At 37.4% G+C, this 21,195-nt stretch overlaps 1 protein-coding gene across 6 annotated transcripts in view; it reads left to right on the forward strand.

The window, feature by feature from the left end:
• The window catches only part of LOC117206287 (ral guanine nucleotide dissociation stimulator), a 43,911-nt gene that overhangs the window by 11,137 nt on the left and 11,579 nt on the right, over positions 1-21,195 (forward strand). Inside the window, exons 1-2 of one of the 6 annotated variants that reach the window (XM_033445477.1) lie at positions 5,117-5,568; positions 16,845-17,061. The exons of 1 other annotated variant lie outside the window; for it this stretch is intronic. In XM_033445477.1, coding sequence (XP_033301368.1) covers positions 5,387-5,568; positions 16,845-17,061 — 399 coding nt within the window. In that variant the 5' untranslated portion in view covers positions 5,117-5,386. Of the gene's footprint in view, positions 1-5,116; positions 5,569-16,844; positions 17,062-21,195 lie in introns of those variants that run through there. 4 more of the 6 variants (XM_033445478.1, XM_033445481.1, XM_033445480.1 and 1 more) reach the window with 4 other exon arrangements.

A 21,195-nucleotide genomic window follows, 5' to 3' on the forward strand; every position in this document is an offset into this window, starting at 1 on the left:
TCCGCGCCATAAATCATTTTGAATTACGGCCTACGGCCTCGTATAATCAGTTTGCAACACGATGACGTAGTAGATGGGTTACGTCACACTCGCTACGTCACGGTTGCATTTATCACGTGAAGGTTGGCGATTCCAGTAGCGCGTAGATGATAACGAGTGAAATATAGTTGGTCACCAGTGACTGCAATTGTTTATCGATCCACGTGCCCGTTCCAGATCGTACCACCTCACCACCCCCGCAGAACTCGACATTGTCTAGGGTGGCTTTCAGACGGCTTTGTGCCTCGCAAAGATCTCTTTCAATTTAAAGAAGCGGTCGATTCTTTAAGAATTTTGCACTTTAGTGTGCAACGTGAAAAAGTAGCTTGCTAAGTAGCGAGAACAATATTCGCAAAGAAATATTTAAAAGAAAAAATCAACACGACAGAAATATTACTAATTCTGCGAATGTTTATGTAACTATTTTTGGCAAATGTAAAGCTGCAACAAAATGTACATCAAAAATTATGTAATCAGTTAAAATTGCGAAAAACAAAGTGTAATACTTGCTATGATATTTAATTGGAGAAACGAACTTCTGCTTAGGTTTTGCTCTTTTGGTTATATTCATAATAATCTGAATTCGAAATATTCATAGTTAAGTATTATTAAGAATAATTATTCATAGTTTAAGTATTATTAAGAATAATTATTCGTAGATTAAGTATTACATAACAGAAAATATATAAAAGAAGGCGAACAAAAAATACGTGATATACTTAAATAATCAGCAATCTGATTCGTTTCACTGTATTTCCATCCATTTTTAAAAAGATCGTGAATAAATGGTTTTCTGGCGACACGGTTGAAGCAAAAGGTATTCTTTCAATTGGACAAAAGTGGCGTCGTAAACGAAAGTGGCACTATCTACTTGCATGATCGTTCTTGTAATAATATAATCCGTTAAAAAATCAGCACAACCGAAGATAGTTTCACGGTCTCGTAGCATAAAGCCCGGAATGTTGTACTCAGCCACCCTAGCGCAGCTCTCTGTCACCCTCGAGCACGGTGTAGGGTGAATTTGATGACTCAGGTCGCTTTATATGGGGAATGAAATTACGCTTCGTCTCTCTACACTCTACCACCATTGTGGCAGAGAGGAGACGGGCAAACATCTTGATGCTGAAGTAGCTGCTTTGCTTCAGGGAGTTTTTGCAAAGTGGAATCGTCTCCGCTGCCATTTCAACAGTATTTCAAAAGTTACAAGTTCATTTTACATTTTAAAAGTTATGATTTTATCGTATGTTGTGACGCGCTTTAAATCGTTTCGACAGATTCGTTCGGTGGATTGGAAGAAATTTAGGATAATTCGATGAAGTTTAATGGATGACTTGAATCATAGGAGATTAGGCAGCTTCGATTATATTATATATATTGTTACGTCGCGTGATTGGAACCGTGCGACGTCCTTCGGTATTGGGTCGTTAAGGGTCCGCGGATCGTTATGTACACCCTCAACAAACCTAAGGCCCCGCCATAAACTGAATCTTATTAGCTTGCAGAAACCATTCATCCTGCAAGTATTTTCGGTTTATAGCCGGTATTTAAAAGGTCCTTAGGTTTTTTTATTGTTCGCTCTAAGAATTCATAACGAAAAGTGTGAACAACGAATCAGCTTCCTTCGTTCAATACTTACTCACATACCGAGCTTTCCTCCGTAAGTATATAAGAGCGGACAGTTCGAATCCTAAATTACCCGGATTCTCTAATATCAGAGCAATCCATTTCTTCGTCACCTGTATCTTAAGCAGCGGAATTACTACCTTGTGTTATTGTACAAAGCTGTTGGATTCTAATGTAAACCCGACATATATATTTTATAGCACTGTTAATCGCAGCGTTATACCACAACAACCACCCCTATTATCTTAACGGAAATCAGGGGATCGATTGACTCGCGGTGTCGATTCTTAGAATCGTAACGGGAATTTACGACTCCCGTTGACGCGCTTCCTCGCGATCGCGTCTCCCCACGATCAGTCGAAAATACATATGAGGTGGTATAGTGATAGGTGCGTAAGGAACTACTCTTGGTGTTTTACGAACAACAGTTTATTAGAACTAATCAACAATCAGAGTTAACAATTAATAATCAACAATTACACTTAACAGACAACAGGTAACAACTAACAAATAACGATAGACACCGAGATGTCGTTCGACGCGTTGCTATCAAATAGGACCGAGGAGTTACACTTTTAATGGCGCAAGACAGACTGACTCTGCTTTTGTTTTGGATCGCGCCGATTCTTCCCTTCGTAGCCCATCGATATCCCCACTAGCGTGCATTCATTAGATGTGCCGCCTGTGCTGGCACGTGTATGTTCTTCCGAGAATTCGGCGGAAAGAGTGTGAAGATATCGATGATACATTGGGCACGTCGGTGTTGCGCTTTGGCGGCGTCGCGCTTTGTATCCGGAGCCGTTGAAAAGTTCCGTGGCCCGTGCCGCCACACATATATGTATCTTTCCATGAAATTCTATTAGAAAACACACACTTTATTCTCAAGGGATCTTATTCCAAATTTTCAATAATATACCATAATGTATATGTCGGAGAAGAGTCAGGAACAGGGTTGTGGGCGTTTGATAGACCTCCCTTGGAGTTGGCTATCGTTGTGTGATAACGAAGACGCGGCCTGATGCTACGAGTAGGGACACTACTGACTCGACAATCAATAGCGGTGACGGGGCACTTGCGATGTGAGCGACGGTGGCCTTAGGTCCGGTAACGAATCCGCGGTCAACGGGAGGAGAGATAGACTGACACTGACTCGAACGTGTACTACTCGCGGATCAAGCGGTGTTGGTCCCTTCGTCGATGAGATCTCCCGAAGGAAAGAATGTTCGTCCCAACGTCACCACCGAGACAGCCTCCGGTAGTGTATCTAGGTACGCCAGCTCCTCCGATCGGCGTCGCTGTCGATTGATCGATTTGGGACAAAAGCTGCCTGTCCGTTTGCAAAAATCTTAATTGCCGAAAACTCAGGTTTTATAGCGGGTCTCCAGGCTGGCTGGGCTTGTGCTGTGTACGTGCCTCCACATCTGGTATTCATTGTCCGAAGGGACCGTTGGAATGTTTTACTGTCAAGTACCTCTATGGGTGTTTCTTTTAATGAGGTTCATACTGTAACTCCGCGCCTTTGTTGGACGGAACGCCCGTCCCGTTGACCGCGGCTACGTTCGGCGACTGGTGGTCGCCTTAAGCCCAAGTTTATTATCACAAATCGGAAACAAGTACAATTGGGCAGGATGACGGCAAATTGTTTAATTACGACTGTAAACTTTAATTGCAATTTTACGAACTTTCCCGAAGTTCCAGAGGGACGGCTCCGGCGTCCTTTCGTCTCCGACATATATAAAATTAAGCCTGGGCAAAATTTATCGACTCGTCTTATCATACGACACTTCCTAATTCCGATTTGCCAAAGGAAATTTTCACTTCATACACGCGTTTAGCCGATACCTAGATAACGCAGTGATTACGCGTAATCGTGGGAGACAATGTCGAGTTTCCAGGATTCATGTAGAAAGCGTGACCGAAACAAAATTCAGCGATTCGAAGGGGAGCGCGCGTACGTGCTCGCGTGGAGACGCGGAGACACGCATAAATTCCTCTATGCTCACGGTAACAGTCTGTTTGATTATGGTATTATTGGCACGCGATGCGCATCACGGAAAAATGTATCAAAGCAATACTCGTGCGTCTGATTACTCTACGCTCCAAATAATTGGCCTAATGTCTGCTACTATTTTCACTTTATACGTGTACATTCGTTGGAGAAGTACTATGTTCAACGTGCGAGGTACAGCAATGTTTCTTTTCCTATAGAAGTTTAGTCGCCGTTTCTGTCGATGTAATTTGCGACGCATCAGACGTGAAATTCGTGTCGATTCTCAAGGCCTGGGAAAGGAATTATGCTAGTTGGTCATTGTGGGATAAATTTAATGCTTCAAATGCTGTAATATTCTTGGCGTGTTATTTCATACCTATTCTTTATCGAATCTCAACTCGTAATCTTTCTTTTCCTTCGTAATATAACATACGGTTTGAAAGTTTAAAAACAACATTTAATAAAATTGACGCACGATCTTGTTACGTGGCACGAATCAAAGTACGTCATTCAATCATATTGCAGCTGTGACATGTTCGAATATATTTTTTTCATAACTGTAACGTAAGCTTGTTTATTAATCGTTTTACTCGATGCGTTCATAGTATTTTCCAAATGCTCGTGTTCCTATTATTTCTCCAGATAACTGTATTGTAAAATGATATATGGGAATGCTGGTTCGTCACGAGTTCGTATGGATGATAAAATCTAGCGGAACCGAATCGAAGAATTTATCGATCGAGAGTTGCCGAGTCCTCCGATGGTAATGTCATGCATCGACTTTATCCATAGCATGTGACAGATAGCAGTACTGTATCATAGACGATTAGTGATCGTATATAGTTAAACGAAAACTGGAATTTACAAGAGCTGCAAGTCGACATCCTAAGACAAATAAAAGTCATTTCAATCTTTTTTATTTAAGTAACACAACTATTTTTATTTTTGTTATCTAGATATCGATTTGAAACTATATTTTCATTTCGTTCTTTAAATCTCTTTTGAAGATTTTGAAACTCAAAGATTCATCAGAAATGATCATTTCTCATATCGCATTACAATATTGTCAATCGCACACCAAAACACGAATTAACTTCAAAATAAGTTCCATAAACTTCCTTGCTGCATCCTGTACCCCGTGCGTCTTACGATCTTATTGAAATTAATTGCACTTGTCAAAATATACAAACTTTTAATTTAGAAATTTCTACAAATCTTCCAATTCCAAAACTTTAATCGCGTCCCTTCGTTAATCGATATTAATCGCTTTATTATTCTATTGCCCGCTATATCAAAACAACAAATGAAAAATGAATTCCATACCATTTATTTGCATGAATGTACATCCTGCGTGTCTCGCAAATATCCTGGCGCTTGAAACCTAACCATCATCGTCGCTAGTGTCTTCCAACTACGGGCGACGAAGATTTACGTCAATGCACGACCCACGGTGATAATGGAGACGAGTGGCCGACGTAAGAGCGTGGTCAGTCCGATTGCATTGAGCCGGTTCGGCCGAATTACGTGTTCGCGTCGTTCAGAGTCAGTCGTTGTCGGGACGGCGAGCCGCGCGGTTCGGTCACGTACTTTGCTGTTGCCGGTGTGAAACGGTCGCGTGACTGTTTCTCCTTTCTCTCCCTTGGTCGTGTTCCATCAACGACCACCTGTGCTTCGTTCACGGCGTTCCAGCGTCCAACAATTTTCGGCTACGATAGGCGTCTACGTTGCCTCTGCATGCGCGTGTGCGTGCGTATACCTGAAACAGAAGTTAGGCCAACGGGAGAGAAAGGTACGAGGGCAGGTGTTGAGGTATACGAAGTTTACCGGAGTTTGAGTCGTGTTTCTTGGGGATTTCGGGTCCAGTTCTTCGCTTCTTTGTTCGAACGCACGATTTTCTTCTCGTGGAAGAGACTGTGGTGAGTGATGGTTGTATCGTTGGAACTTTGAGGTGGATTTAGAGGCACTAGCGTGCTACAGAGAATTAACACACGTTCGTAAAGTTATTTTAGGCGTTTTATTCTTCCAAAGTTTAAAATGAAATTTACAATTTAAATATTGAGGTGTAATTAATACATACAGTGAAAGTCAAATATTATGATCTGATGTAAATTTTGTCTCGCAAATGTGTGTTAATTCAGCAAATGTGTAGTGTCATTTACTAGGCAATGTACATGCGTTTCATAAGACAATATATTCACGAGTAACGCAATTTAACCCTGCAACGTCCTTCCGATTATTTCATTCGATCAAATCATACTTCTCTATCGTTAAAAAAAATTCTTAAGCGTGAGAAAAATATGAAAGTATACGCAATTTCTCATGTCAATTGTATACTAATGACTCTCTTAAAACATCAAAAGCCGTTTCCTCGGTTAAAAGAGAAAGAAGGTTGAAACGTAAAATATTCATTCGCTTGCAACAAGATTCGGCGTCTACTAGAACAAGCGTACAGCATTGTCCAGTAAATGAATACACTTATTAGAAATAATAAACGTTTTCATCCTGATCGATACTTTTGTTAAAACGTCGTATAAATGAGTACATTGTATACATTCGTTAAATGCTACATCTTCATTGCAACAAAAGTACGGAATAAATTGTATAGAGATTATATGAATTTTATTTACAATTAAAAGAGAAGAAAACGGCATATGTAATTAAGTAATATTTGAAAATCGAAAGTTTGAAACTGCGTTCGTGGAGATCGAGCTGCTCCGTTTACAAGCTATCGTACATTCCTGTTTTTAAGGGTAAACAACGATCGAGCGATGAGAATAATAGGTTTGCAAGGTTGCGGTCGTGAGTACTGTTTGTGGCCATGAGATCTCGTAAAGATATCGAGCCGCTCTGTTTTTCGTTTCATTAGAAATTCTACGATGTACTAACGGGACATTGTTTCCACTGATTGATCGATATTTTTCTAGACTCTAAGTACATTAATGTCAGTACGTATAGATTTGTACGTGTACTGTATTTCAAACCAACTATAGAACAACATATAATAAAACGTACACGCTAGGTATGACAAGATAGAAAACTTCTTGTTACATGATACTTGAATATTTTTAATAAAAGATTCAACGAAAGGAATAATCACTCATTCGACTATATTATTTCATTGAACGTACGTCTAAGCTTCATCATGGAAATGTTTGCTGCGAATGCAAAGAGCGATGCCAATTCGTTCGTTTAAAAGATTCAATTTGTTCTCACGCCTATTGACACGACGCCTTGTAATTGTGTCTTTATCGCCTCTATTTGATACCTATCAGAGCGTATGGTATTATCGTCATGTTGTCAAACTCAACAATAAGCATGTCAGATAAAATCGTCAAGCTTAAAAACTTTAATAATTTTCTCAATTGATCGTTCGAACTTTCAAATCGGACGATGAAATAAACGAATAAGAAACATCGTTATATGAGCGAATATTTCATAATGTTTTATTATATTTTCAAATTTTTTCGTTTCGATGAAAAGATTTAAGGACTGAAACAAGATAATGAACAGTATGTTAAAATGAATACTGTTACACGAAATATGTAATAATATTATTATGTGACAATATGAAGATATAAAAATATTTCTGAGCAAAAGCTATAAGAGATAGCTACACAATGAACGCGTTATAAGTTATAAAGGAACCCCTTCAAAAGGGGTTGCAAAGTATATCAGTCGATTGGTATTTTTCTATTAGTTCTTTCTATCAATTAGTCCACATTTCTCGTATTTACGATATTTCGTCAAAATACGCACTTTTACGCACACAGCTTGGTCAAATCTTATCAGAGCAAGCAGACTCGCCTCTTAAGAGTATATCAACATAGCGAGGAGGTTTATGGGTTCTAGCAACACTTCGGAAAATCGAACGCCTTGTCACAAGTTACACATGTTGTACACGCCTAGTGTTGGACGTAAACGATCGCGTACCTATGTATTAACGGCGTATGACTAAGCTATCTGTTATGTGCCACGTTCCTATAATCCGCTTATTCTCCGTTGTCTTAATTGTAATTATTGGCGTGATCGCCTCGTGAAAAATTGAACAGTATATCGCAACGTGTAAAAATAGACGATTACTCGGTTGGAATTTTTTGCCAGCTGGTTTTCCGATTTCGGATTACGTTCTTAAAATGTTTCAAATTTTTTTAATCTCCCGCCAGTATTTCCTTCAACGTTAAAGGTCCAAAAAATTGATCATAATAATAATTAGTTTTATCGTGAATTCTTATATTTTATTCGTACATAATAATTCAGTTCATAATTATTCAGTAATTAAAGAACGTGTTCGTTACTGAATGCAAAATATCCCTTGCGGCGATTAAACTCTGCATTGAAACACCAACGCCCTATTCTTCGCGCTAAATTAATTTCATTATTATAATTGCTATTTGCTAAATCTCAGATCAAGGAAAAAAGATGACAGTTTTAGTTACAGAAGATTAATATTTACCGTATCTCTTCATTCCAGAAACAAAAGAAAAAAGAATACCTCGATGAAAATTCTTTCGCTCTATTGGCTTTGTAGATTGGGTTAAATCCACCCTGTCCCTCCCGGTTTATTTTAACAAAGTCTATTCCGATTGAATAGCCAAAAATTCTACGTTAGCTCTAAAGTGCACACGAGATATCAACCAGAATACAGCAAATGGATGGCAAACAACTAGGGTTTCGAGGACACGGTTGAATGAATCGCGCGTATCGTTGTGAACACGCGGTTCATAGCACGTGCATCATTGTAGCGTGTCAAGTAACGTAGAAACGAAGTAATTTGGTCGAACGTTTGGTACGAATTCCGAAACGAACGTTTACGAGTCGGCATTAAAAACACGGCTGTTATCACACGGGCTCCGTTCGAAATTTCGCCTTGGATAATCGCGAAAGAACAGTTGCTTGAGCGAATCTCTCTCTTTTTTTTCTTATCCTCTTCATTTTGCTTTCTTTTTTATCTGTTTGATTGGCGAGAAGGGAACATCGAAGAGTCAAGGTTGACTCGCGTTTTCGAAACCGGATCGAGTATGCTAATGTAACAGTGACATCCGCGTCAGATTCGACCTCTTCCCTTCCTTTCCTTTTTATCATTGGCGAGTCTTATCTCTCGTCGCGGTCATATTTAATTATAGCAAAGTTTACTTCATTTATGAATGCTACAGTCAGTGGAAGGGCAGATGTCTTTAATTTATTTCTGTCTCGTGGATAATGGATTGAGAAACTTTCGAATTTTTTGAAGATTAAAATTCTTCTCTTACGTAAAGTGCGTTTATGGTTGAAGTAACAGCGGTCCTTTATATCTTAATGATGCTCCTTAAGACAGCGAGTAAAATACTAAAGGAAATTGTCCTCCTTATAAGATTTAATTTTTCTCGGTTTTCCGATTATTATTTCACTTGATATTCAAATACTAGGTATTTTAAGGATTAAAAAATAGGTATTAAATATATAAAGTTTCGAAAAGTTCAATGACGACCATTAATGCTAATTATGACAATCTGCATTTCCAGAATATTTAAGAGGATAGCAAAAATACATATTTAATTCTAAAACTGAATAAAAACGCGGTCTTTGTATAGTATAGGATCATTTGCCGGCATTCGTCGGATTTTTAAATTGTCTGTATAAAATCTGTAAATATTTATTTTCGTATACTTCCATAGCCTTTATTCTTGAAATGACTCAGGGCCTTCTCTCAATCGACCATAAGAATAATTTGCGGTTATATATCATTGCCATACACGTTCGCTTCTTTGTCGGCGGCATTCGTCGAAAAGACGTCTGACTTTACGATATTCGACGTGATTCGCAGAATGATAATTGATAGTTTCCTACTCGTGGCTCGAGCAAGCTCAATTTCCCTCTTGCTCGAGATTACGAACGCTAGAAAATTGTTCTCGGGTGCTCGAGTTTCTTCAGTTCCCTGAAAACGATTTGTTACGTTCCGTTATCTGATACGGGCTGAATTCTGTCCCTCGGTCGGGACGGCCACTAGGTTTGCAAACATCATAGGTCGGACCGCAGTAATCCTAAGGCACAGTTATCATCGTCAGGGAGGATAACGTGCCCTCAATGCAGTGGCCTTTAGGCCGAGTCATCAAGCTTTATCTAGACGTCGACAATGTAACGTCAATTCACATCAGAGACCAGGCCACACACCACGGACAGGATGGAACCCAGATATCTGCATATCCTTGGCGCGCACCCTCAATAGTCTTAAGTGCCCACCAGGGGCCTTGGCATTTTCATAGTTAAGGTCCTTCGGACCAAGCGAGTATTTCCTGTCTTAGATTTCCCTTTACGTTTATTGTCTACCACGTGTTAGCTTAGAAAGTTGGTTTTCTCCACATCTGGTATGTTCCGTTGGCAACTTTCTCGCGAGGGCGGCTAAAACCCTTCCTGGTCCACCAACCGTCTTATTATCCAATCGGAGACGGTGTCTACTGCCCTCGCTTCCTTAACCAAAATTGTCGTCAACAAATCCGATAGTCCCGTGTCCTTAGACACACCCACCCCTAGCTTTCCTCAGACACAGTATCGTCAGTGAAACTTCACTTATTCTGTATTCTTAGAATAGTCAACATATCTATATCGGTCTCTATCCTTATAAGTCGCGTACTTAATGTATTGTTGTAACTAAGTCTTACATAACGTGGTTGGAGTGAATTGTGATTTATGCTAATTCAGTGCGTGTTATATTGTGATTGGTGAATTCACAATAAAGGTTGATTAAAACAAAGTTAATTGTTGTGTTACGACTCAACTATATTTTATTTTCACCAAACAACCCTAAAAATTACGTGACAACATCATCCGGACGGCCACGGTTAAGACAGCAACCAGCATCTTGGATCGAGGTGTCAAACATCTCGTTCCCAAACCAACCCGTTCCAGTAGAACCAATCGAGAGGGAGTTTAATGGAAGATCTAATTAACTCTATATTCACAATATCTTGGTCCGTACCCTCTCAACGGGGGGAGGATGTTACGTCCCGTTATCTGGTAAGAGTTGAATTCCATCCCTCGGTCGGGACAGCCACTAGCGGTGCAAACATCATAAGTCCGACCGCAATAATCCTAATTCACACGGTCATAAACTAAATATCGTTTTTTACTTTAACTTCAGGGCCCTCAATTGCTGCAACATAGAAGTCAAATCGAGAAATTCCTTAGGGTTATTGTTGTCCGATCTATGATGTTTGCACCGCTAGTGGCTATCCCGGCCGAGGGATGGAATTCAGCTCCTACCAGATGACGGGACGTAACACGATTTTACCTGGCAGTTTCGTAGGGGGTTGTGGTCGTTCGAAATTAGCCGATGGAATTGCTCTCATGCTACGTGGCCAAATTCAGAATGTGATTATGGCTAAAGTGCACTATGGTTGAAAGAGTATCTATGGTAGAACATATTTTAGATGGAATACTCCTAACGAATTTATTTCGTATTTGTAGCAAATATATTAGGAAGTTGGTATTATTAGTTAAAAATAGTATGTCAAATATATTTACATATATCGTTATTATTCGGAGGAATTAGGAAATACTGTCTTTTTTTCTAACAGTTTCACGTCCAGTGACATGGACGTGTTGTTAGCTGCAGGCCAAGTGTTTAGTGTCCGGTGACACGACGTTGGTGTTAGTGTTGGTGTGATCCTTTACGTGAAACCTACGAACTTGAAATATTTTACCAAAAAACGTCGGTTACTGGTTAGAGCTGCTAGTAAATTTATGCGGATGAGAAAATGTTGAACAACTCAGGATATTTGAATGGTGTTAAAAGATAATGATTTACAGTTGTTTAATTTTCGATAAAAAATGTTACAAGCGTATTTTTCTTAATAATGAACCAAGTAGATGAAACAATATATAAAATTCGTATTTATCTAGAAGATTTTTTTTTATTTCCAAGTTCTTGTGATATAATAGTGCAGTAATCTATAATAATGTGTTCTAATGTTCAAGAATAACAATTCTCTCAAGCGGTTTGTTATCTGTAACAATAAACCTTCTTCCAAAATTCTTAATTGCGGAATAAATTATTTTCCGGAATAATTCTATTTTATTCACGAGCATAGAGAACTCTCTAACCTTCTACATTCGTTAAACGCCTGACTGACGAACTTGTGTACAAACAGTTCTGTTAATGCTTACATCTTGCGGTGAGTAACATGACGTATTAACATCCATGACCTTATATTACGTATTTATCGAGCGAGATTGGCTACGAGTCTTCGTAGGGAGTCTCCGTTAGAACCAATGCAATCTGCGGATTTAATTTGCTGATTCTAGACGCGCAATCGATTCTTCGTAGTTATCTATCAAAGGAATCGTTTCATTAGGCGAATCTTTTTTGTAAATGGCCTTACGTAAAAAGAAATATCACAAAAGAACTTGCTTTAAAAATTAGAATATTCTGACTCACAGACGGATTTACATTTTCGTTGTTTATTTTAATTTGTAATAATAAATTGTGACATGTAAAGTATCTGATAATTTTTTAGGAAGTTAAAAATAAGTATTGCAAATATATTTTTATTATCAGAGCAGAATAAAGTTATTTTATAAATTATTTCAATGAAATGGTATGTATGTTTAAGAACACAGTATTCGGCTTAAAGTTTTCGAACGATTCGTAAGGCATTCATTGTCCTACGCGTTAAATAAGAAAATAACGTAACAGCCGAGTCATTTGAGCCGCCAAATGATTCATGCTCGCACGAAACGCACTGCAACTTAAAACACACTTCCTGCTACGGAGCGGTCCACCAGCTCCCTTTATGGACTATAGCCACATTGCATAATGCAATCTGAGTGCCTGATCTTTGAGCAGCCATTGCTCGATATTCCAGATAAAATAACGTATATAACGCGTACAGGCGTATATGTATAATTTCTAATCGACAGAACGATCTGCGATAATAATTTATATCAAATTTTCAATTTCCATAAATCTGTCAAGAATCGATAAATCTTTCCGATCAGTTTCTTTCTATCTTGAGGATAGACGATCAATTTATCACGTTGACATTACAAATAATCCGAAGTATATATTTTTTAGGCATCTGAAATGTTTTTCTAATTATAAAAGTTCGAATGTGGAGGTATAAATCGTAAATATTAATGTCAATATTTACTGTACTTATAACAATGGAAGTTAATTAAGAATTTGCGTAGAACAAAGATTCAGCTTCGTCTTAATATAGAATCGATAATCGCAAAGCCAAACATAACGACGTGTTCTCATATTTTCCCCTCCTTCAGAAATAAAATTGTAGCTTACGGATCTAGGGATATGTATTTTATCATAGAAACAAAAATATTATTTACGTGAAAGTTAATGAGCACATATCTAATGAAATTATCGAATTACAGTAGGAAAATGTTAGAAACATTTATAAGTACCATATATAAAGTATTATATTTTTTCTATGAAAAAATAGATACATATTAAATTATTGAATTATAATAAAAAAATTCCATAGTCACGTCGACTTACAAAAACGACAAGTTAATGTAACAGACACGCGACACTCATCAGGCAGAATCCTCGTAGCTCTTTGTTAATTCCTCCCAATTGAGTGCAGAATGCTTGTAAAACTGCTGTTTCCGCGGAGTCCATGTTTTTCAACTTATGAATCACACAGATATCGTTATACAAGTTTCTTTAGTCACGTTTCGATTCGAAGCCTGGTTCAAAGTTCGGACGGATACGAAGCTTTTTCCATCCGCACAGAGTACTTTTTTTTTCGAATCGCGGCTGGTCGAGGACAAGTGGTTAATTCAGTGTGCAAGCACGGTGCGCGAAAAATAACGAGGAGCAAGGGGGTTTAAGATTGTGACAGACAACCATACGTTTTTCGTGGCAAGCGGCGACGGGGCGTTTGTTTTATCGAAACGAGGCGTCGCCGCGACGGTTGACGGGCATCGACACTTTTATCGAGCCACGAGGATTTCGCTCAATCGTTTCCACGTTTTAGAGACGTCCTATTGAATCACCTTTCTAGGTTCTATTCTTTTTATTGTTCCCCGATCTATGTGTCTCTCTCATGTTCGACAATTGTAGATAACGACGATGTCCTCGTTTTTCTTTCGATTCTTTTTTCCAAGTGAATCTTTTCGTTCTTTATTACCGACCCTGCTTTTTCTTTTCTTTTTTTTGCTAAAAATCGTCCTTCTTTCTGTGAGTCATAAAAAGAAAATCCCTCGTGTCTTTTGCATGATTTCTAGGAGACTTCTTTTCCTTTGTTAATGTCCGCAATTTTTATTGTGCTTGTATGTATTGTTTTATCGTTCGCGTTACGATATTGTGTTACTGCTGCGTAACGAATCGGCACGTGGGAAGTTCTAGACACATAGAATGGACTTTGGCGGTCATACATCGTAGATTAGTTTGATAAAATGGGAAAAAATATCGTTCTCAGGCTGTTTTTACGCACGAGAAAAATACGTTTTCTGTCGGCCCTGAACACCAACTTTATCGAGATATTTTAAAATCTCCTCTGTGTTCCAATACCTGATTTATTCCTGTGTTACATATATTCACTTTTATGTTACATTAATCTTCTGTAAACAAAATGCTTTCTAATTCTGACAAAATCGATCGCAATATATTGATTGCAACTTTTTCATCCCCAATATCAATACTAATTCAAGTCCAAGGGGGCAAATAATCGTTATAAATAGATTGGATGATATCAGAAGGACATAATACTAATAAGATATAATGTTAAGTGGATAAAATAAAATTTTGCAAGATACTATAGAAGGTTGAGTAATAATAACGCTGCAAATAGCAATTCGTATTAATGCAACGGCATAAAAACAGTTGTGTAAACAATCAGAGGATGTGCAACGAATTTTTTTCCTCGTTCGTCGGTTAATACGGTATTTAAAATGTAAAAAGTCACGAAGTTGGCGAGTGTTTAGAAAATACGTGCGATTTTCAGCAACAGGAAGCGTAATTTCGCCCACGCGGCAGCAACATCCTCTTTAACGAAAATGTTTTCCATCGTTTACTCCTTCGACCTTTAAACATCCAGTAGCCAACTATCATAGGATCGATCATGTTCATGAAAGCTTCTGTTTGATCATTTCCTTCGAAAGCCAATCGATGTGCGTAGGCAAAATGATTGTTGACGTAGTTCAAGAAAGATTTTTAATAAACACGATCCGCGTGCTGGATACGTTTGGCTGATTAAAATAAGCGAAAATGGAATTTCTGTTTTAAAATAGACTACATTTCGAACAAATTTTTCAAAATATACGTAATATTTGTATTAACATTAATGTTACCAGGCCAGGCCAAATGATCGGTTTCAAAATTTAATTTAAGATTGTACATTCCTCGTTATTTCTTTTGTTCATCTAACTTTATTATATATCATTTTTATATTCTCTGATTAATTGGTTTTTCAATTTTTGTTAATATAAAAATTTACATAAAGTTAGATGAACGAAAGAAATAACAATGAATGTAGAATTCTAAATTAAATTTTGAAAGCGTCCATTTGAACGGGGCTGGTAAGGTCAGTGTTAATAACTTTTTTACCTAAATTTCATTCTTATGTTTCAACAATTTTCGATAGATCTCTCTATATTTTCTAATAGTAATAGTTCCTCGATGAGATAAAAAAATAATAGAAGTTTAAAATATAAGTTTAAAGATTAGAAAATTCGTAAATTGAAGCTCATTGGATTTATCGTTGAAGTATATTCATAAATAATAGGTGAACCTCGAGTTTGTAATTTGGAGGTTTGAGTCTGGGTTATAGTTTTGTGTTAGATTATTTTCTATTTCGATTTGCGTTTCGGTAATACGATTGCCCATAAAATTTGTTGGTAAGATACGTATGAAGTAGAAGTCGAGAAATATTATGACATCGATTTGGTTTCTCAAAACATTTATAATCTCCCATTCTAAAGAAATATTTTTAAAAATATCTTAAATAAATATCTTTGTAAGGAATCAAAGTCTTCTGTTGCAGTAAATATTTTTATAGCGATTCTCATATCGTTTCTAGATTATTTATTGCCAAAAAGAATATTTACAAAACGTTCTACGTCGATCATTACGTGCATTATACAATACCCAGTTGAAACTTTACAATTGTTTAATGATAATGAATTACGATATATTTAAACTTTGGCCTGGAAAGTTATTCCGCAAGAATATTGAACAAGGAAATGTTTACAGAGTTACACAGGATTTTAGGAAAAAATCTTGTCTGTGTCAATATCTTTGTTCATTATCTTATGTATTTCTATTATACAATAGCCAATCATCCTTTGCATCGTCGACTAAGAATCAAAGAACTATTTGAATTTTCTTGTATTACTTTTGATACATTGCTTTATTGCTCGATAACGAGAATCTCGAGAACGGAGCAGCTCGATCGAACTAGACGCAATTTCACATGGAAAATTCACGAACTGTGGAAGTAGATAAAAGAGGCCTTCTTTATTCTTCTATCGATGATCGCAAGTTGCACTTTTAACATTTCAATTCGATTTCGATAATAGAGCGTCAAGCGACGCACGTTCTTGTTGTGGCGTCATTCACGTCGTTGGTGGGAATCGAAGCAGTTGCTCATCGGCAGTTGTTGCGTCGTGACTCGCGACCGTAGTTCGAGCCCGTATCGCGATTGACTATCGATCAGTTTTCAAACGACAACGAACCAGGAAAGACTTGTTGTGAATTGTGTTCGAACGCGAATTCTCAGGATACACGGTATATATATCTCCTTGTGCTTGTTTCTTCAATTTATCGTTCTTCGAATGAAATTTTGTCGTTTCAAAGAAGATTCAGTAGAGAAACAACAGAAGAAACAAAAGCGAGCAAATTCGAGACAAGCTGTACTTTAAAGATCGATTTCTTCAAGTTCGAAAATTTGCTGTTGAATTGGAATAAATGACACGATCTTAAATAATCAAGGAATGTGCTCCAGTCACGTATAATATATGGAATATGTAAAATGTATAATATTTTTTGAACATTCAGAATTCGAAAAACGCTTGAAACAACAAAGAAAAGTGCTACTTGCGTCTCATCCGTGGCAATTTTTTTAAAAATGCAAATCGTGAGAGCGAGACAGATAAGAAAAAAGACAAATCTTCGAGGTTCTCGTATAATTCGATCCGAAGAATCGAGAGAAGCTCGGTAGACGTGAGAGTAGTCAGATGAATCACGAGACGAATTGCACAGGCAGAATCGAAGTGACGGAAGAAGGGGAAGTTCCGCGGACATTCACACGTGGATGCTGTGGCCCGTGTTGGGGGATGACGGGCTAAGCCCAACGTCGCCCCCGGCGACGGCCAGCGTCAAGGGGGTGAACAAACTGGCGCCCTTGCTGCTCTGCGCGCCCTGCAAGCCCAGCAGCCACAGGAAGAACCAGAATTCCACGCAGTGGTACGTGCAGCAGGTAAACACAGACTGGCAACAAATTCATCATTCGTTTGTTTCCTCGTTCAAGCTTCTTTTCTTTCTTCATATTCTCTTTTATTATCATTTTTCCCTTCTATAGTAGTATTTTTGTTTTGTTTTTCTTCTCTTTAGTTGTTCGTTGTTCGTTGTTGTTCGTTATGTTTCTTTGCGTTGCTGTCTGGTTATGATGATTCTCTTGTTTCATTCTATTTCACGTGTAAACATTTTAGATGTTTAAAGGTAATCGAGTAGCGTTAATTTTCAACCGTAGTTCGACCATGCTACGTGACTTCCCGCGTATACACAAGAAAATCCTCTGGTTATAAGTGTTATACGAGCATTGTAGAGATCTAGTTTCAGCGAGGAATTTCGCGTGGTGTGCTCGAACGTGTTTTCAGCTCGCGCTTGATTATTGTAGAAGAGTTGCTTGCAAGAAGTTAGAGAGCCAATGTTAAGATTATGAGTTTTAGAATAGAAATCAAGATTCATTTTTTCGAAAGCATTTGCACGTTTTTACTTTTAGAAATAACAAAAAAAAAAAAATGGTGCTTGTCGTTGTGACAAGTTAAAATAAGAGACAAGAGATTGATAAAATTAATTATTTATATTCGTGCTTCGATTTCGGTGAAGATCGATGTTGATTTTATTAAAATTACTTACGTGCATTTATTATTAATTGCAAAAGCAACAAATTCTGAAATCTGTCGTTCTGACGTATTTTAGTAGCGTTAAAATCGTTTCTAGGTAAAATTATACGTTTGATGCGCTTCGAATAATTCGATGAAACTCCGCGTCATTCAATCACCAGAAATATCGAATGTTTACGTGTCGAACTTACGGCTGAAAATCTGATTCTATTTCGTTCGAAAATGTCGAAACTTCACAGCCTGTTCGTTTACCTTAGTAATGCGATTCCGTTGTTCCATTGTTAAATGACTTAGATAATTTTCGCTCGTGTCCGATAAATCATGCGAAAGTTTGCTCGAACGGATTCCTCGAGTTCCGATTTCGTTTCTTCGATAAATTCGGAAAATTTTAGTATTCCGATTGATCATTCGATTTCAGTTATTCGTGTTATCGCAGTTATGGCTATTAAGCCAGAATGTATTGCATTATACGTGTGTTTAATATATAATATAAAATAGAATATAATATGTAATATAGAATATTCGCGAGTATAGTAAATTTAAAAAAAGAATACCTATTCACGATAAAGAATTCTATTTTTGGAAGTATATTTGATGCTTTTAGCAGTCTTGTATAAATACCGCATAATCTGAAATGTCATTGCAACACGATTACGATATAATGATAAGCTATCGGAAGAAATTGCTTTCGCACGTAGAATTTGTTTGGTATTTCTGTGATTCGTAAGTGTGTCACCTACGTTTATTGTGCATGCCTAAACGTTTGTTGTATATATAGTACTGACCTCCTCGTGCATGAGAACGAGAAAAAAGCATCGTGTATCGTTGCTGTTTCACCATAATGAATTGTCAAATGAATACGTCAAATGAATTTAATGAATCAGGTGTTGCATCATAAATGTTTCAACTAGATTGGTATACCACACAAGGAAATTCCCATCTTTTTATATCGATTTTCCTCGGATAAGTTTATCGATATATTTTAATGTGACTTAATCATGGGATTGCCCCAATGAGACTACTTTTTTTATTCGTACTAATATATCATTAATATACAATACAAATGATGATGCCAAAGCCTAGTGAGGCTTTGAAACTCACAAAAATGTTACAGTTCGATCAATTCTTTATTTGGAAACATTTGAAAGGAACAGGTAACGTTGCAAGAATTCACTTTTCAAAGCGAGAAACTTACACAGTTACAGCTATTGTGTGTAGAAAAAGGTTATTCAAGAAAAAAGGGCAAGACGGAGAAAGTGTGGTTCACAAAAGGCAAACTTACAATGTTAGAATTAACCTGAAGACGAGAACCATTGTGCTGCGTATTCAGCCAGGTATATGAAACACTAAATTACTTCGTTTACATTCGCTGTAAATTCTTCAAGGAAAAGAATAATTTTTCCATTGTTTGCCTTTATCCAATGACAATAACTTTTCCATTACTTTATAACGCTCTTGTTATCAAACTTTTTTCTCTCACATATCAATCGAATATTGTTTTTACGTCGTTCAGTACATTTACCACGCACTGTATATATTCTAGACTGAAACGATTCCAAGTAAAATATTTTCCCTGTATGGGAGTCGAAGAAACAAACGAGGTCGTACAAGTGCAACTAACACCAGAAAAATGTCGTAATTAATCATAATTTTTTTCCTGAGATATATACAGAGGGACATTTTTTTCGTAGTACGCGGTGTTTTCCCATGTATTAATGATTTAGTTTCTCTATTCGCGGGAGTTTTATTTAAATACTCGCATGCTTGTTGATAAATGTGCATACGTGGAAGTGGTTAAATCGGATAATCAGGGTCAGAGTGTCATCGGAACTGTATCGTTGTCGTTAATGACCAGGATGTACGGCATGCAAATAAAGACGATAACGTATGGTTACATTGACCTAATCAACGATGAATAAACCGACGAGGATCTCTTTTCATCCACGTACATATCATTCAGGGGAGGATAATTGGACGATAATTAAAAGCAAATAATGAGTTGTCCATCAGGGAAATTGGTTTTCGTTCGTGCAACCAGCTGTAGAAATTATTAAAATGGCCATTTCATTTGGCACGTGATGCGGCACGTTTCGTAGATATGGTAAAATTTTCCCTTCCTAATATCACCTAGTTTTTTTTACGTCAATCGATCGACTTTTAACCGGTTTAATGAACGGTACTTTCCTATTTTACGTCAATTCTTCGTTATTTTTTAGTTCGCACGCGCCGTGCGTTGAATTATGTATGCGAGGAACAACAAATGTTTCGTTTGCATGATTTAAAAGTTTTCATTTCGTCTTACACTGGATAAGCTTCGATTAGTTTTCTGTATGCTTTTACGGTTATGGAATAGGAAAATGTCGATACGTTGGGTTGACATTTTTTTTATCTGCGGTTGACTCATAGATAGAGTCGACGATTTGAGTAGTCGACGATAGAATTATGTCATGATCAAACAGACGATACAAGACTTTAATATCAATGTGTGTGTATATGTATATATATATATGCTAGAGTAAACTAATGTTACAGCAAATATATAATGTACACATATCGAATATTTAGGAGTAATCGGAATTATTGCATAGTCACTGGATTTAAATAGGGAACTTTAGTGAGAAATGCTAACGTAAAGTCATTCGTTGTACTACTTTAACTGTAGTTTTGCTGTCTGTTTTCTTTAAACGTAGTGATCTTCGTCTGTCGTAGAAATTGGGTTACGTAAGTAAGTATATGTATGTACAAAGAGAACGGGAACGCGAAGTGATTAAAGGTACTTTGACACCTTATTTACCGGTACATGAGTCATCCTCGCTGCTCGTTTAATTGCTTATCTGGGATCGTACCTTACGTACCGACCTACGGAGCCGTGTAATTATGCGTTGCCTGACCGGAAACCGGCAGCAGTTTGTACTTAATCGAATTCCCTTGAGAAGCAAAAAAATTTTCTTTGTTTATGAAACCTTCTGAGCAACGTGTTCGCCAGACACGCGTTACACTTTCGATCTGTTCGCAGTTGTGGCTCATTACGTAGCTTATTGATGATCTTTGTCGTGTCTGACACAAGAACTTATCGTAAAATGATCTTTTATAATGAAATAACCATAATCTGCAATTTCGCAATGTTTATCTATTTTTGTGTCTATCGTCTTGAAGAATCTAAACTGTCTTTAGTAAATTCTCTGATCGTGGGCAACGTGAAACTATAACAAAATTCTGCGAACGACGCTGTTATTGCACTTTGTACAAAGAACATTTTTCTTTTTTTATAGTAAAGTTTTATATAGTACGAACTTTGTATAATTTGTCGTAAGTGTTCTAATACTTCCAATACAAAAGGGAGCATACGATCGGCTTTAAAAGTAGTCGATTTGACTAGTCAATTCTCTCATTTAATCTTAACAAATTACAATTCATATAGATACAATCATAATTCCTTACCATCGAGTAGCTAACTCTCCTAACTCTCGATCAAAGAAATCCAG

The sequence above is a fragment of the Bombus bifarius genome, unplaced genomic scaffold (assembly GCF_011952205.1).
Source record: "Bombus bifarius isolate JDL3187 unplaced genomic scaffold, Bbif_JDL3187 scf7180000008000, whole genome shotgun sequence".
NCBI lineage: Eukaryota > Metazoa > Arthropoda > Insecta > Hymenoptera > Apidae > Bombus > Bombus bifarius.